Below are 18,350 nucleotides of genomic sequence, written 5' to 3'. Positions count from 1 at the left end.
AATTAAATAACGGAAAATAATGAGTCTTCCGATTCTATAATGTATAAATTCTTACACGAGGAGAGATAGCGGAGTAGCGGCTTGAGAACTAGGGTTGAATCGCTAGCCTTTTTTGTAAGAGTCGTTAAGAGCTGGAACGTCGCATCCGGTATCGAAGCCGGATCGCCGAGTTCGGTAGTCGATGCCGCACTCGTACTTTCGCCTAAGAGCATAGCTAGCGAAGATCCCGTGCTATGACCAAGAGCACCTAGTAAACGCATCATAGTTGGCTCGTGCTGTAGAACTTAAAAACAAAGAATATAATTAATAAAACTTGACGTACTTGTGGAACAGTAAACACGTTATCTTTTATATACTTTTATATATATATTAGTAGTTACCAGTATCAGCGAGGCAAGGCACGGAAGATTTGCTAGGTTTAGGTTGTTGTAGATGAAAAGAGTTTCGTTGCTCCGCTGCTTTACTCTCGTCCGTTTGCCAAGTATTCGCGTTCTGAGAATCGGTTACATTGCTCTTAGAACCCCAAGTCGTCTCGGATAATTCCATTTCCGCCGATTCCTCTGAATGATCTTGGCGAGTCTGTAAAACGTTTGCAAATGAAGCACACTAGAATGCATAGAACAAAAAGTATTCACAAATAAATTAAAATATAAAATGCAATTATTTTATATGTTATAAAAAGTAAACTAATGCAAACAAATTTCTTTAATAATTCTTGAGTATACGGTACAAAATACGTACATTTGGTAATGGAGTCTGAATGAGAGTGCACACTAATTTGATGAGAGCCACGATTAAAGTGTCCCACGATGCAGGGCGACATTGTCTTGCATCGCCTCCAAGCACGCAAGCGAACAGACCACCGAAACTACCAGATTGGTTAGCCGAATCAACCGCACCTCCACATTGTGCGCCAACTGTAAGGACAACATTTGCGCATTGAGACTCTTGCGATCTTCTTGCAAGGACAAAAACAACTGACAATGAGATAAACCATTTACAATCAATGTCTAATTTTTGGAACAGTATATCAGAAATAAAAAGTGATTTCTCAAAATCAATATAAAATCTATTTCAAAAAATAGCCTTGTTAACAATTAACTGCTCAGTTCCTTCTTTCACTATAACGTTTTCGCTTTTTATTATTAATATTATTTGTGGAAATATTTGATAAAGAAAAAATTTTACCTTCAGATCCTTTGACATATGTCGAAACCAACACACCAACGCATTCAGATATGCTCATAGCGATGCCCAAGTCGGTATTAACATAATTCAGATTAACTACAGATGTTATTAGTTTGCACTGCGCATCTAAAGGCCCCTTTCTTAAAATGAGAGGCCCACTTGGTTGCACAAGTTGATATATCACTTGTAGCAGAAAATCCTTCAGGGAGTTACCTAAACAGCTATCCGTCGTAATAACATCACACATCATTTCCAGCCTAATGAGAAAATCGTGTAATGCTTGGCAAACTGTAGGCCCGGCCTGAAATATAAGTACTATCGTAAATAAAACATAAAAAATATGCAATTAAACATATTTTATTCTCATACATGCGTGGCATATAAGTCATTATATAAATCATAAAAAGAAAACGTAATAACTCACCATAATATATTGCTTATCCATCGTATTGATATTTAATCCGTTGCCGGAAAGTAGGCGCAACAACATAGGGCCTGTATTGCGTTCTTTAACAATACAACTAGCCATAGGAGGACTTATTGCAAAGCCGTCCAATCTTCGTACCGGCTGATTGCAGACAATAGTTAAACATTGCAACGCAAGACACCAAGCGCGTAACGAAACCCCAGTATGCCTTAAAATTTATTTATAAATTAATTATGCATTAAAAATATTAGTATCATGTTTTAGGATAGATTAAATGTCATTATCATCATTCGCATCTTATTTATTAATTTACCACGAGAGTGCAGATATTAGACTGGAAATGGCTGCTGGACTGAGTGAAATCAAAGGTATTAAAGAGGGGTCAAACTGCGAGCTTGAATGTTCAGTAGCAGCGTCCATATTCAGCGCAAACCAAAGTTGGAGAACGAGTTCCAAGTTCGTACTATTATTCTGTTAAACATAAGATAAAAATATATGCATTATATATCAGAAAAAATTCAATTTAATACAAAAGATCTAAAAATAAAAGCAAGTCCATCTAATTATGTGTATGCTTCTTAAAAACGGCGTCAATTAGAAAAAATTGTACGAAATATAAATATATGTAACTTAGTTTGTCAAATTAAGTTGAAGAAATTATATAATTTAGAGATAAATTTGTTAATTAAAAATAGCCTTAATTCTGATATAATTTTTTCATCTAGAAATAAGTTCTTGATTTCTTTAAAGAAAAAAGAAAAATGTCAAATCAGTAACGTTGTTTAAAACAGAAGTCAGATAAAGCCTTTGCGTTCATCTAATAACATATCGCAAATGTATTTTACTTCAATAATAAATAACTCACCCGTAGATATAAGTCTGTGAACATCTTTTCGAAACATCTTGTTAATATTGAAAGATTAGAAGGTGTAGGATCACAAAAGAATCCGCTTTCCTGACTTCTATCACTCGTTTCGGTACGCAAGAACGGTTGTTGACAACAGCGATTTGCTTCTGTCGGCACCTATAATATAAAATTCGATTTGCATAATGGCATGACTTTACAATAATTATTTCTTAACAAGTATTAATAATTATTCCTCTCTCTTCTCTACTAAGAAAATTTTTTAAAACATCTAACACATACATTTGAAGAAGTGTGTAATATCCTAGTTATTAAAACAATGCAAAAAATAAGAAAAGCAATATAATATACAAACTAACGTGTATTGTCGCATTTATGCTGTGAGGTAGATTGTACATGCCGACCGTAGACAGTATCCTCAATGATATTTCTACGCCCATTTCAACTCCGTACTCCAAGCGTGCGTCCATCGCTAAAGAGATGCTCCTAAAAATATATCATTACTTTTTAATCAGATGTGCCATATAAAGTTGACGTAAAAAATAAGTTATATCAACTCTTAAGCACTGCTAGATACAGATGAGATTCCGTGTGAAATTTTTATAAAATGAAACTGTTTCATCGTGGAAATTGTTATGAATTTTAGTGTACATATCAAATACAAACGTAGCAAATAAAATAAACAAAGTGTTGCTTTAATAACTATTAGGAACATTCTGTGCCAGCATTTAACGTTACAAAAAAAGTTAGTGCTTAGGATTAATCGTTAGTATTTAAAAACCATTTCTTTTTAAAGACCAGGAAAGAAAGAGAAAAGATCTAGATACCCAGTAATGGCAGAAGTTAAAATTTTCGATACTGTGCTGTCTTTCTTCAACATATTTCTGCCACGCTCCAATATGTCGTCCAGAAAGTCTTCCAATTCGCTATCGTCGGATTCCAAAAGGGACGGCAGATAACCGTTGGATTTTGACGTGCCAGCAGTGGTCGAAGTTACTACTTGCACTTCCTCGTCTGCGTCTCCTTCGGCGAATCCTTCACCTAATGTAGAAGCGGAAGGTGCACTGGTGCTAGCAACATTGGTCGAGTCCTCCTCTGCCGCACGAGTTTCGTCCGTATGAATCACAACAGAGTCGAAAATCTCCTCCGATGGACTACTTTCGTGTGTAGAAGTACATGCTCTAGGATACAACCGTCCTCCTGCACAAATCGAGTTTTGTTAATTTATTTTATACTTTAATCAAATCGCTAAGGTTTACTGTTTTATTTAAAAAAAAAAAAAGGGAAAAAAAGATTGAGAGTATACTTTCTAATGCTTTAAAAGTTTGTCGTGTAAACAAAGTTTTATTATTATAAATTATTTATAATAGTTTCTTCGTGGCGAACTATAACAAGTATAAATTATAATCACCTTCTAACAGGTCCATCAGAAGACAGGAAACAGCATGTGACGACCAAGCAGCGTCAGATGTATCCGTTGCCAATCTGATTAATTTCAAGAGTTGTTCCTCGGTCATAAGCTCGCACAAGCCTATTGCGGGACGTGTAGATACTACTAGCCTAGCGACTACCTATGTACGATAATTCAAAAATGTAATTATAGACGTATAATTACAAAGCCGCGTAAATATTACAAGATAGATCCAACTGCCTTATCTATACAATTAATTGTTGTTAAGAGATATCGGAAGATTCACGTTTTAGTCTATGTAAAATTTCTTTTTAAATACACGTTACATTTTATAATGTATGTCAGATTTCAGATTACAAATTACAAAACCCGATTACGAAAGAGACAAATAATATACAGAGCTTTGTCAAATTCACACAAAAAGTTCTTTTTTAAGCAATGCAATTTTGCGAATTTTGAAAAAAACTTGACAAATAATGAAATTCGACTTCGATCGAGTTAAAGTAAAATTTAATTAAACAAAATCTTACAGTATGAGCCTAAAAAGAACCCATGCACGTTGATAGTTTGTGTTTTTAAAGTAGACCTTAGTAGACCTTACCTTGCAAGCTAACAGAAACATATCCACATTAGCCGAATTATGTAAAATGAGCGCAATGAGACCGCGAGCCACTGGCAAAACATTCTGATGAGATAGATTTGTCATATTGTACTCCACTTCCAAATCCATGACGTCCGATGATTTGCTGCAGATACATAAATATATGTAATAACAAATGTGTATAGATATTTTTCTTAATCACATCACGTGTCTTAAAGATCAGACTTTTAAAGAATTAAAATTCTTGTTTTATACCAACCTAGTATTAGACTGTCGCGCTTGACTGCAACACGGGCTGCGAAGCAGCGACTCGTTTCTCTTGAGAATATCCTTGTAATGCTTTGCGGAATGTTGCTTCAGTGTCTTCTTGAAATAACGTTCTTGAACCTTCAGAGTTGCTTCCACTTTATTGTACAATGTAGCGGCGTCAGACGAAAGAGTCATTAATCCCTGAATATATCATATACACATATATTATTTTTATATATATTATTAAATTAACTCAAAGTATAAACTCTAATATGTAAGTGTATGCAAAAATACTGGTAGCCTAAGTAATATGATATATGTATATATTTTTTAATCTAGCAATCATTTTATGAAAATTTATCAAAATTATCGCTTTGACGTTATACATACTTTGGATGCTGCAGACTTTTTTGCTTGTTCTAATTCATGAAGCTGCTGTTTATGATGCAATAACCGTTTTTGTAATCTTTTGCGGTAGCTACGAGAGGCTGACGAACGGTTAGCATTGACATATCTCCTTTGCATGGCTGATTCTCCTTGAATGAACTCCCAACGAGAAAATAAACCTTCCGAAACAAACATTATAAAGATATTATTCTGTTACACAATTACAATAAATAAAAAGCACTGAATTATTAGCATTTATCTTAAAATATTTTCGCTATAATATGTACATAGAATTGCTTTTCCTTTATAATTTTTTTTTTAATTCGCTAATGATTAGTGAAGGAAACATTGTAAAAATGCTGTGCATAAATACGCCGTATATAAAATACCTTGTTCTCTAGTTTTCTCGTGATTGTCCTCAAAACAGGGCGGTGGTGCGATAGTGTCTAAGCATACCGAAAGAAATAATAATACCCAGCCGATTAAGGTGACGTCCAGTCGATTGGAATTGGATGGCGTATTGGTAAGAGGAGCCAGTAATTTACCCAATGTACGAACCATAGCTTCAATAACTGAAGATTTATTTCCCCCGGCTATTAATGACTTCCGTCCGAGGAATGTTAATAAAATAAACACCCTAAAAACAAAATTCGGTTATAAAAAAATATGTTTTATAAAATTACATTTAAACATTAATTCATGTATTTTATAAAAACGAAAAAAAAAAGTAATCTTCCTGAATTCTCTTCTCAGACTTGCTTCTTTTAATTTTTACACCATGTATAATATTTACAAGTCTCATATGCGTGTTAAGTGCAAAGTGAGATATTCCAAACCTCACCTATCTTGCGGGAAAATATGAGTGGACGCCGAAGAGTAAAGATTTATCAAAGTGTTGGATAAGAAGTTGCCCCACCATGGTTGATGTCCTGCCATGCCAGCCAAGAGCGCAGCAGCATGGAGTTGCAAACGTGGGGCTGGCGTTACGACGCATATCGAATGGAAAAACTTCTCACAAATTGTTGGAGTGAAAACTTCATATAACGACGTTGGTCGGTAAACCTATATTTAAAAAGAACAGTCACGTCATACATAAAGTTTGTCATACATAGAGCAATAAAATCAGTTATGTGCCAATATCAAATATGAAAAGCGCAAATAATTTTATTATTTTGGCAATTTATCACATAACTTCGAGCATTTAAAATCTGCTATAATGTATACGTACACTAGGTACTGGGCCAATTTCGTACACAGTATACAGTAGAATGTCAAGTAGAGTTTCTTCAAGAACTCGTAATTTGTCAGTAGGTGCGTTCGCGAAGGACGTTGTTGGCACATTCCGCAAACCTCTCCACCACTCGAGACGTCGCCAGACACTTCGTACAATATTTAATTGATGTTGGAACATGGTACATTCCTACAACATAATAAATCAATATACGTACTGATATATATATCAACCAAGATTGTATCGATTTCTTCGTTGAAATAATGAACTTGAGTCATTCTTATCTAAGAACAACATTCATAATTATAACTCACTTGGTACGTCGACATTATCTTCGCCGATGGCTGTTCCTTACTTTCATTAGGTATCTTGTTGTAATACAGATAATTTTGCATATGCATAACATTAGGGGTTTCCGAACACAGTAATGGGTCCAACAAAGTTTTTAATCTTTCAGTAGCTAAACTAAATCTAAAAAGAAGAAGATATTTCTATGTATTAACAGAAAACACACACACGCACACATTTTTCTATCACTATTTCTTTTATTCTATCTTAATTATGTACAATACCTGCATTGTACATCTTCCGCTAGAGCCGATAATATGTTACACTGTGTATCAATGGTAGCTTGTAAAGAAGAATCAAAAATGTCGGCATCAAATGACGAAGCATCATTTACTTCCGAGTAATCTTCCCCAGGCAAAACTACCATATGTCCGTAAAACATTCCTAATGGTATTTTACACGTAGTTGTGGACATTCCATAGCGTCCTATTGTAGTGATCTATAATATATATATATATATATATATATAATCGTGCAAAATATATATTAATTTATAAATAAAAACTTTGTGAATAGAACCATGTATCCCGAGAAGAGAATCATTATCATTAAATAAAATAAAATAAAAATAAAAACTCGATTAATATTTTTTAAGTAAAGCGTAGAAAAAAGCAAGCAGACAGACGCGAATTGATATGAATAAAGAATAAAAATTTGAAAAATAATAAAAAATATTGTAGAGAAAAAAATCGCGATTTTAATTGCCTAAAATAATGTTTTAGAGATATCAAAGACTTATAAAATAAAAAGAATAAAATAATAAGATCAAAAAGCGGTTTATGAACATCGTAAGCAAAAAGGAATAACAAAAATAAAGATTTATTGTTATTAATGTGTTACATTTACCTTGAGATATCTACATACAGGCGGTGGCTGAAGATCACAGACAATCAACGGCTTACTTCCAATGTCACCAGCGACGATAAGCCGCGTGCCATCTATTTCTTCGCTTTTAGTCCAGATGTCTATGGACAGCGATACCAAATCGTTGCACGAAGGTATCATCAGATCGGTCAGTAGTACAGGTGACCCGAAGTCTAAAATAACGAATCGACGAGCTCCCGAATGCATCCGTTCGACGACCAACGCTTGCTGAGGTGGCCAACACAGCAACCTTCCCCATGGGAATGTAATGTCTTCTCGCTGCAACATACATTATATGTATTAATCCTAGTGAAATAATTATTTTTTTAAGCTTACACACTTCCCAAATGCAATGTGCCAAAAATATAAGAAAGCAGAACATTTTATTCACTGCGGCAATTATTACTGTGGGAAAGGCAATTGCATTTCGGATACATACTGAAATACATAAAGAATTATGCTATATATAATGTCTCATGACTCGCAACCATAATCTTAATGACACATTCTCTATCGGATTTCTAATCAACATAATTTTCGAATTGCGAACAAATAAGGGTCTTCTCGTAAACTAAAAATGACAAATAAATAACAGAATCATATCAATTCAATTAATTTAAAATGAATGTTAGTTCAATAAAACGTTAATGAATAAAAAATCAATTCTTCATTAATTATAGAATTTGTCATTGTGTTAAAGTCGCTAATTATGACACACCTCAAACAGTTGAATTACAAATTGGAACATAAATCACAACTTTGTAATTTTCTGGATACACACATTTGTAGATCTGTTGATGTGTATGTACAGAGAGACGAGTCTGTCTGGACTGTTGCAATACTAATCACAATTTCCGTGTAGTACAATAGCATGTACATAGAAAGTAAAATAAAATTTTACGTGATATATTAAGTCGATATAATAACTAGCCCTAATTGCACGAAACAGTAAAGCGAATGTGTAAAATAAAGAACAAACTGTGTCGGCTGCACGTACACACAAAAAATATGAAGTCTAAATGATGGTGTTTAATATAAGACTAAGTTGGTAGCTAGTTCCTTGTTGTGAATAAGTAACTTACAATAAAAAAAAGAATGAGAGAAAAACCTAGCATATAAAAAAATGGTATATGCAAGGATAATTAACATCAAATACATAATTCAATAAATTTCACGTAACTCATGCAACTTGCACTCAACATCATTCAGCTGCGCTTGACAGACAGAGAATTTTCTATAGAACGAGTGTCTCTATTTTACAATCAGCATATTTAACAAAGCGATTAAACGACGAAAAGACGACGAAAGTGTATCACTGAACTCAGGAAACAAGAATTTATAAAAAAATAAAATAAAAGAGTGGTGCGTGTGTCTTTGTCTATGTAATCTACCTTTTTAGGATTGCCCTCCTCAACTTTGTTTACAGCGGTATTGATACTTTGTACGCATGACTTTTCTTTTACAATGGAACTTAATATATGTGAGCTAGGCATATTATTTTGTGTGCTATGCCAAGTCTGATTATCGCCAGACATTTCATTAGCTTCATCATAGTCTGATTGTTCATCAGGTGTGAGCAATAGTTGCGGAGATGGCTTCTTTAGCACTCTTCCTGTATACATACTAAGCAGATCGCTTAATGTAGCTGTTGATTTAGCTTGAACATGTGGTCCTAGCGATCCAGCATCCAAGTTCTACAATTAATATTTCTATCTGAATTAAAATTCATCTACTCTAACATCTATACTGTATATATGCCGTTTACAAGTTTATGACTTTGAACAGTCGTTACGGCCACTGTTAATTGCGAAAGAAACGTAATTCGCCTTGCCTACTCTATGAACGCTGAGAATTTATTTGACACGCTATTTCGCAGATCGTACGAATCTTACAATTGTGCTCAAGTCTACTGCTGATATTATACTATCGCTATTAATGATATCGTGGCGCTTCATTTGTTCGCTCTTATATCATCGTTACAAAATAATTCACATCACTTTATCTCGAAAATGATACCGCAACTCTTAATAGATTTAAGATATGCAGGGACACTTACATATGTGTGATGTATCGTTTTAATATCAGGCACACCGTTGTTGCTTGTCGCTGTACTATCATACAGAGTGGGTCCAATATTAATTGTGTTCGTGCCAGGATCGATTTTCTCCATCTTCGTGCCGTCGGAGGCAGCGTGACAAGTGAAATGAAGAGGTTCAACCTAAATCGACGTTCAAATATTAAAATAATGTGGAATACAGTTGACATAAATTATCTTATTTTTAAATATATAACATTACCTCGAGGAGACCCTTCATATTGTGATTGGCACACAATGCCTTTAATTTGCTGGATATTACAAATTCACTAGCGGGATGCGTAGGCAGTGTGAGTAGGTCCCTCAAATCAATGGAATCCTGCGATATCTTAGACGGGTGTACAGCACTTGACGAAGCAACAGACGGGCCTGTTTGCTCGCTGGTTACAACGGACGCATATGTCACAGGTATTGAACTAAACTTTGGTAACATTGGTGGTTCTAAGTCGAAAAGTTCCGTCTCAAAAGGCGTGTTATATAGACCAAACCTTAAAAAAAATTTGTTTAATAAGATTACAACACAATTAAAAAATATAGAAATTATAAGGAAACAGTTAAGAAATACTCAACCTTGTAGCGAGCAACAAATGGTAAGGATTCACTCTATTAGATATCTCAGCGGCTATCTGTTGCACCAGGGAGACACACTTATGGGCAATACTGTAATTTCTATCTAATGGCAAAAATCTCGTAATGAGTAATTGGAGCCATCTTAATGAACCAGCCCAGTGAACTTCCACTATCGACGGCAGCAAGTTGACCAATACAGAGAGCATGGCCTCGTCGAAGGTTTGAGCCGGTGAATCCTCTATGTTATAAAACCCTCTAAAAAGAATAGTAAACTTTTCTGTTTATTAATTCTTCAAAAAATGTATCGTAATGGAGGATACACACTGCGTCCGATGTTCGACGTGCGACGATCCGACATCCAATAGAAAATTTTTGTCTCTAATAATAAATTCTGTTATTGGATGTCGGATCGTCGTACGTCGAACATCGGACGTGATCGGACGCAATGTGAATCCTCCATAAGTCAATATTATTATGAATGATCGCTCACCCGCTGCAAAGAACAATCAACTTAACGCATTTGTGCGCTATACTTCTGCCAGCGTGCAAGAGACATGTTCGTAATAAGCTGGATAATCGTCCTTGCACGGAACGTATCGTCTCCAATTGAAGAGCTTTAATCTCCGTGCTATTCTGAATACTGCGCAATCTCGTTAATCTTATTGAGGCTACCCATATTAGAATGTCAAGAGCTATAGATTGTACGACAGGAGAGCTGAAAACGTATTTATTTAGGTATTAACTTTTTCTACAATAGTACACTCAAACATCGTTAGGTTTCTATTATCCTTGTTACTTACTCGACAGGTACTTGCAAGCATGCGACATTCAAAAGATTATCGACAAAAGTTTTAGATTCTAACATAGCACATCTCTGCATCCTTTCGTCGGGCATGCTGGTGGGATTTACTGATCTCACGGTGATGGAGATCTCGTGAATCCAATTGCAACCTTAAATAGAAAATAGGTGCATATAGCTTCTTGATGTGCAAAATTTTCAATCCAAAACAACCAGCATATTTTCTTATTAATTATGTCAAAAATCTAGCGACAATAAAATTATCACGAATATAAAAAATGTATAAAAATTTTCTTCGTAAATTACATAAAGACATTTTATATATGTATATTATACATAATAAATTCATTTTAATTAGATTAGCATTTTAATTTATTTTATTAGTAGATTAATAAATCCTTAAATCATATTTACCAACGTAGCATCCTAACTTCTTGCTATTTGCACCTTCGTCAAATCGTTCCCCAGCATTAGGGGGTACAAGCGGACGTACTTCAAATATCTTCAGCTTTTTACAAGTAGGTGGTTTACTTTCTGCTAAATTTGTTTTTGATTTCGCAGACTTGAGAATAGAAAAAGAAACGGAAATACTTTAATCAAACACCGATTCTATCGTGTATAAAGACGGAACGTAATGAAAGATTGATAAATACATTACTCACTCCATCCTTTTGATCCACTAAAGCTTTGATGTGAACGAGCAACGTTCTAGCTTTCGAGCGAAATAATTTCGGGCTTGTCAATGTTACACATCCCGAACGGCAAGACAAGTCTACGCAACGGTGCAAGTCGATAGGACCACAGAGGATTTCGGTGTTATGCTGACGTTGATATTCCTCTGTGATAACCGGATTTTCGCTCTTTTGCTCGGCTCCTATGTTAAATTCAATTCTCTCGTCTACGGGGGTGGTTGGTATCTTCTGATGACCGATCTTCTTTATATTTTGTTTCAACAAAGTGACTTGAATAGTCGGTAACTCTTGACAGAACGCATGCAAGGTAAATCGGACATCAACGTGCCCTATACTTCCTGCTGCGTTCCGTGGTAAAGTAAGCTCGAATACGTGTTCATCCCAAGTAGTCCTAACACAACATATAAATATGTTATAATTTTATAATTGTGTGTGTGTGTGTGTGTGTGTGTGTGTGTATTCTTTCTTTCAACCGAAGATTCTTTGTCCAATTTCTTATCGAGAATTGCAGTGTGTCGCTTGTGTGTGTAATTTACAATTTATTAATTTTTATTAGATATTTAATAATCTAAAGAACTCGCAATTAAAAAATGAGACGGTTTTTTCGAAAATGTCTCGAGATATATAAATGTTTATAATCATGTCGTCTTACGCATCATTTTGCAACCGCCATGTTCTTGTATGATGCTGATCTTCCGATTGATGAAGATGCTGCGGATGACGTCTCTGTCTCTGAGCTTGCATCATTTCACTCCAACATGGAGGGACGGTCGCGCTATACGCGGGGGAATGTCGACTGAATCGTGTAAGTTCATACAACAGCCCTAAGTCCCAGTAAGAGAAATTCGACTTGTGCGCTAATAGCTCATCGCTGAAACGTTTAAAATACAAACATTTAAGAGTTAATAAACAAATATAAAAGATGTTGCTTTTACACAGTGTTTTATAAATAATGTTGCAAGAAACCAGCTTTATTACACAGCTTTGAAAATGTTCGGCTATTCCAAATTCCAAAACTAAACGTTTGCTGCGTGAAACTTACTAACAAATCGACGACGTTGATGTACTAGGAGCTATATTTTCACAAGTACAGCTTCCCTCACTACCCATATTCACATCATCCACATCATCCTTCTCCTCTGCGGAGTCCTCTTCCTCCGCCGTAATGAAGAAATGCAATGTACCATCGCTCGTGCACACACACAGCCTTTCCAAACCTGAAAAAGCCAGCAGCCTTAACACACAAGTTCTCTCCGACACAATCCCCACAAATACTTCAGATTAATCTCCCAGGTGCTCTCGTTTGCTTCCCTTTTAGAAACACTTTAAGAAGGACACTTACTGTTGCAATAAGTCGCAGAAATAAATTTCTTTCCATCTAATCTCGCCTCCGTTACAGTCTTCAGCGTACTCAAGTTCAATAATCTGACCACACCGTCCTTACATACGAGGGCAACTTGTCCGGCGGGTTCCTGAATGGCTGAATTACTAGTGGAATTGGTACTAGAATTAGTAGAAAACGACGTGCACTTTTGTTTCTCTTGGAGAGGAAGGAGTACGTGCTCTACCGGCGCCTGCTCCAAAGGTAATTCTCGCTTCACCAGCGGTTCCGACGCCACTTTCACTACCGGGCCGGTGAAATCCAGAGCGTACACGAGCAGCATGGCATTCGCGCTGCTCTCGTTACCGTGGATCTCGCCGTTTATCAATTTGCCGGACTGGCTGTCGTTATGGTCCCAGTACATGTAACTTTTCTGCGGGAAGAAATCGCTTTCGTCGTCAACGTCCATCTGATTGGTATTTGACGAGGAAGATTCGACGGAAGCGTTATCCGCTGCGGGACACATTGCGACGTACAGATATCTCCCGTCCTTGGACGTAGTTATGTACGTAATGCGGAGAGAATCTGGAGCGTTTATCGCTAGCGTCTTAACGACCACCGGTTCCGCCTTGGTAATCTTCATAAGATCTAAGCTCTTTTTGTTTATCGTTGTCAAGTCGGATGTCGATGCGAAGTGGGTCGAGCCGTTGATAGGAGCGAAATTGGGATCATAGGGCGTCGACGTCGTCGGGGCCGGACCGAAAGGAATACCGATGGGACTCGAGTAAATGCCGTTGGAGGACGAGGCAGTTAGAGTGGTGGTCGGGAAGATACCGTCGTAATGCGGACCGACTACCATGTCCGAGTCTACATCTTCGATAACTGGCACTTCATAGAAAATTTTACCGAGAAAGAGCTCCTGGTACAAGCTCTCCTGGCGCCCGCCGTTCGAGCTGGCGCTAGTTCCTGTCCCAGATAGGGTCTTCTTAGTCTTTGATTCTTTAGAATTGTCCTCCTTGATGGGTTGCGCCGTCGCGGCCTTATGATGAAAGTCGTACAGCACTAAGTAATGCAACCTCGACGATATGTACCTATCACCCGCTACCTTCATTATATCTAGAGTATCACTGGCAGCACTATTTACACTGTTCATCGCGCGAACCAACGACGACGAGCTCGCGAGATCGCTCGAGGCGGCCCACACATTCTCTAAAGTTCTTAATTGCGAGGGATTATTAACTGTCACTGTGACCCCGCACACTAAGCACGGTCGAATTTTATGCTCTGCCGTCTCGATGTTCGCGGACGACGAAGTCGTGGAGTTGGTGCTTTTCGCTTCCTCTTTCAGGGTCGCCGGAGATCCCACCACCGAAAGCGCGGTAACCTGCACTTTATAGAACGACGAGGGTTTGTATTCCGAAAGTGGATCCGAGTCCGAGCCTAGATTCGTTAAATATGGAGGCGTCAAATTTCTCGCGGCACAAAACTGTATCGATTCCTTATTGTTTATTTCTTGATCCAAGGGTGATATATAAAATGATACTTCTCTCTGCAAAATAATGATATATATTATATTACTTTATAAATCACTCTATATTACTTTTCTCGCGTAGCTTACCTTTAACTGATTCGTTATGTTCCAAATATTTACAAAACCATTGGAAGAGGCTGTAGCCGCGAGGCCTGTGACATTAGTAGTACCTATGACGTCCACCGTATCGCCTGCCTCGCGAGCGGGAGCCGTTGCGAGGGTCACGGATAACGGAACATTCTGCGTATATTCACCCTTAACGAAGGGACACGCGGGCGAATGCCTTTCATGCTCTGACCATGGCTCGTCTGTGGGCTCCCAACATACCAAGCACACGTTGCAAGTGAAACACATCGCTCTATCATCACCGGTAGCATTCGGCTCGTGATAGAAACCAGCCTGCGCCATTTGGTCAGGTAAAGCCCATCTGAAATATACGTTTAGTTACAATTTTATGGCTGTATTGTAAGTCCAACTGCATCCATCGCTCTAAACATAAATATAGAAGAATATATAAAAAAAAAAAGTGGAATAAAAGTGATTATGTCACTATCTGTATTTGACAAAAACACTCGTGACACGATTACATACTTGTAATTCATGTGTGGCCATTTTGGAAAAGTATTACGACGTGCTGCTTCGCTAAACATTAACGCTCTATCAGTGGGACCACCTTCCAACGCAAGACTAGGCAATAGGCCATTTAGTCGTTCATTGATCGCGGAGGCAATGGGCAGTGCTGCTATATGCCGATTTTGCCTCTTTAATTCCATCACCAAACCAGAACAGACGAGTTTCAAAGACCCGTGCGGTAGCTCCAAACATATCGTATTCCACTGTAATTAAAATTTTGCATTATTTTTATATGCGGACTTTTAACACTGACACGTATTAGTGCTACATATATGATATAAAATTTACTAAATAAATGTGTATCTTACATACATACATTATTTAAAATATTTAATTGCATTAATTTTTATTCAGCAGAAATAACAAGTTATTTACAGCAATATCTTTAATTATTTCTCACAATCATATTATCTAACACAAATTTAGACCAATATTAAATATTCAATAAGAATTATTCGCCAATATTAAATATCTCTGTAATCAGCTGTTTAATTTAATCTCTTCTAAAATTAAACTTGTCCAAAATCAATTGACCAAAAATTATAATCTATGTATATTTATAAAGATTAAGTTACTAAAAAATACTTTAGGTTTCTAACAAACACATCTTTAAAATAATTTCTTTACATTCAAATTCTCGCCACAAACATCTGTGATAACTACAATAGTTTTGAGATACATCCAACATATAAAATAATCAATTTTATAAACTGTGCATGTACTTACTTTTTGAGCTTTGATACCCTTCTTCTGGTTCGCTTGTGCCGTAACAATTTTACTCGATAGTTCCTGCAGCACCTCCAGCAAGTGTTCTACACCTGGCAACTCCACACACTGTAGGCATTGAAGCAATATCGTCGCCTCGGACAGCAACAGCTCCAGCTTCACGATATCTTCGCTCTTAGAAACCGGGGTTTGCAAAATTGTATCCAACAGCAAGACCCCATTGTAATCGCTACGTATGCCAATCCCTCGTCCGTCCGTATACAGCACTTTGTCCACTCCATCCGATAAGTATATCCCTTGCAATTTCCCATTTGGTTTACCTGTAACAATCGCAATTGTGATATAAATATAAGCGTCTTACAATTTTTCACGTTTTGTTCTCAATAATAACATATTTCAATAATTTGCGAATTAGTACATTATACACCTTAATAAAAATTTGTAAAAAGCATTATGTTACATAAAAACCGTACTTTCATTTTAATCACTGCATAAATTGCTAGTATTAAATATTACAATATTTTTGTATTATCATATATCATAAAATTGTTTGAACGTTTATATATAAACAATACATATTTTATATCCTACTAACATTTTGCTATATCTTTAATACAATCTTAGAATAATTAAGCACAGATCTTATAAGCGTCGTTTTATAAACATGAGTCACAATTTTTTAAACGCCTTGATTTTCAGAAACATTCCATATTTTTATTTTTTATACTGAAGAATGCTTTCTTACTGCAGGCATGTAAGAACGAAGAAATCATTCATAAAAAATCTTATCTCTAGGTACCGACTGAAACGGACCGAGGCAATTTGTGAAATAGATAGATATAAGAGGCTCTTCTCCCAGAACAATAACAAAGAACGTTATCGGAATACCACGCGATCACAGACGATAATCATTAGATTTATCTCCTTTAATCGCACCGCGTGTATTTTTTTTTAAAACACTAATTTATTTTCGCGCCACGCAGAACAAAGGAACGGGGGAAAATTTCGCGGGCGGAATGGAACGGGCCGCGCGCGAGATCGTCTCCTCGTCACAGCCTGCGGATCGCGCGGGGGATGAAAAACGGCGAAGAACGGGGGGGTGCCGCTCCGAAGGCGGCGGCCTCGCGCCGAGGGATCGCGACGAGGAAGCGTCCTCGTCGCGCGCACTCGGGAAACGTGCGCGACCTTGGGGGAGCGAGCCGTGCGCGAGGAGCGTTATTGCACAGTATTCCGCAAACGGACACGGACAGCCGCGAGAGAGACGGCCGAGACGTGGACGACGGACGTGTGGGCGCCGACGGACGGGGCGGCGACTCCCGGCGTCGGCGACCCGCGGGCGGGGACCACCTCTCTCTCCCCTTCCTCCCCCCCGCGCGCGTGAATCGATCCGGACGGCGTGGAGCCGCATGCTCACCCGACAAGGAACTCCTCTGCAGGATCACGCCGGAGTTGACATCGAACACGTATACTTGTGCGCTGCCAGTGGTGATGAGCAGAACGTTTAGACTGGCGTGATAGATTATGCTCTTGCACTCGGTGTCCACGTTCAAACAGCCGTCTTCCTTCAGCAGCCACGGGTCATCATCAGCCATTTTTGCTCTCGCGCGCGGATCACGCTTTTTCCGAAAAAGTTTTCTTCTCTCTCAACGCTCGGACATCACGAGAAACATGGCGCACTCGTCAACGCCATCTTTGAGTGGAACGTCAGCAGACCGCTCTGAACGCGGTCGACTATCGTTTCCAATCGTTTCTGCCCCCCACCCCCGCCGGGGTGGCGATCGATCATTCCGCGCCGCGTTGTATATCGAGCATTCGATTCCCGGAACGATTCACGCTGTATAAATTCTTTATGGCCGTTACACACCGGACGCGATAATTATACAGAGATCCGCGTAGCTGTGTAAAAGAAAAAAAGAGGAGCACGCGTAAAAAGATGCACCGGTCACGCGCGGATGTTCCAATTAGTTCTGCTCCGAGCTTTATTCTTACTCCGATGTATCGACGATATGACGTGGCGCGAATTGAAAAGGACTTCGACCGAACTCCGATTTTAAAACATCGGCGCTCGACGTGATTGCTTGCAACAATTAATTGGATTTCTAATTGTATAATTTGTCGCTCCTAATTCTCGATCTTTGTTTCCCGTTAAACAATAAAAAATAAATCTGTTATAGAAAATAGCGAGGATGTTACTTAATTAGTCAATCAATTAAATGAAACTATTCAAGTTATTGTTACATAATTATTAATATTTAGACTTTGATCAAATTACAGTTAAATGATTAATTTATACATAGAATCGCTTAAAATAAAATTTTTTATTATTTAATTTAATTAATTTTTCTTATTGTTTTCAATTTAATTTTCCTTTTCCTAGACACGCTTGACTTTTGGTTTTCATGAGTAAAAAAT

The 18,350-nt window shown here is 37.5% G+C and overlaps 1 protein-coding gene across 3 annotated transcripts in view; it reads right to left on the bottom strand.

Annotated features, from left to right (window-relative positions):
• The window catches only part of Bruce (BIR repeat containing ubiquitin-conjugating enzyme), a 28,409-nt gene extending 10,790 nt beyond the window's left edge, over positions 1-17,619 (bottom strand). Inside the window, exons 1-34 of one of the 3 annotated variants that reach the window (XM_071784568.1) lie at positions 17,353-17,619; positions 15,939-16,258; positions 15,171-15,415; positions 14,667-15,006; positions 13,070-14,597; positions 12,770-12,944; positions 12,380-12,598; positions 11,689-12,118; positions 11,450-11,597; positions 11,037-11,187; positions 10,727-10,951; positions 10,237-10,491; positions 9,869-10,154; positions 9,628-9,789; positions 8,963-9,265; positions 7,554-7,850; positions 6,932-7,146; positions 6,674-6,830; positions 6,357-6,548; positions 5,970-6,190; positions 5,518-5,765; positions 5,132-5,307; positions 4,752-4,942; positions 4,493-4,637; positions 3,892-4,051; positions 3,308-3,680; positions 2,840-2,966; positions 2,481-2,639; positions 1,929-2,086; positions 1,613-1,823; positions 1,189-1,489; positions 742-917; positions 381-579; positions 56-283 (exon numbers count right to left, since the gene is read on the bottom strand). In XM_071784568.1, the coding sequence (XP_071640669.1) occupies positions 56-283; positions 381-579; positions 742-917; positions 1,189-1,489; positions 1,613-1,823; positions 1,929-2,086; positions 2,481-2,639; positions 2,840-2,966; positions 3,308-3,680; positions 3,892-4,051; positions 4,493-4,637; positions 4,752-4,942; positions 5,132-5,307; positions 5,518-5,765; positions 5,970-6,190; positions 6,357-6,548; positions 6,674-6,830; positions 6,932-7,146; positions 7,554-7,850; positions 8,963-9,265; positions 9,628-9,789; positions 9,869-10,154; positions 10,237-10,491; positions 10,727-10,951; positions 11,037-11,187; positions 11,450-11,597; positions 11,689-12,118; positions 12,380-12,598; positions 12,770-12,944; positions 13,070-14,597; positions 14,667-15,006; positions 15,171-15,415; positions 15,939-16,258; positions 17,353-17,530 (8,899 nt within the window). In that variant the 5' untranslated portion in view covers positions 17,531-17,619. The remainder of the gene's footprint in view (positions 1-55; positions 284-380; positions 580-741; positions 918-1,188; positions 1,490-1,612; positions 1,824-1,928; positions 2,087-2,480; positions 2,640-2,839; positions 2,967-3,307; positions 3,681-3,891; positions 4,052-4,492; positions 4,638-4,751; positions 4,943-5,131; positions 5,308-5,517; positions 5,766-5,969; positions 6,191-6,356; positions 6,549-6,673; positions 6,831-6,931; positions 7,147-7,553; positions 7,851-8,962; positions 9,266-9,627; positions 9,790-9,868; positions 10,155-10,236; positions 10,492-10,726; positions 10,952-11,036; positions 11,188-11,449; positions 11,598-11,688; positions 12,119-12,379; positions 12,599-12,769; positions 12,945-13,069; positions 14,598-14,666; positions 15,007-15,170; positions 15,416-15,938; positions 16,259-17,352) is intronic. The other 2 variants (XM_071784569.1, XM_071784570.1) reach the window with 2 other exon arrangements.
• Positions 17,620-18,350: the final 731 nt, after the last annotated feature.

Source organism: Temnothorax longispinosus, chromosome 7, assembly GCF_030848805.1.
Source record: "Temnothorax longispinosus isolate EJ_2023e chromosome 7, Tlon_JGU_v1, whole genome shotgun sequence".
In the NCBI taxonomy this organism is placed as follows: domain Eukaryota; kingdom Metazoa; phylum Arthropoda; class Insecta; order Hymenoptera; family Formicidae; genus Temnothorax; species Temnothorax longispinosus.
The sequence above is the reverse complement of the archived record's forward strand: the minus strand, read 5'-3'. Positions and strand labels throughout refer to the sequence as shown.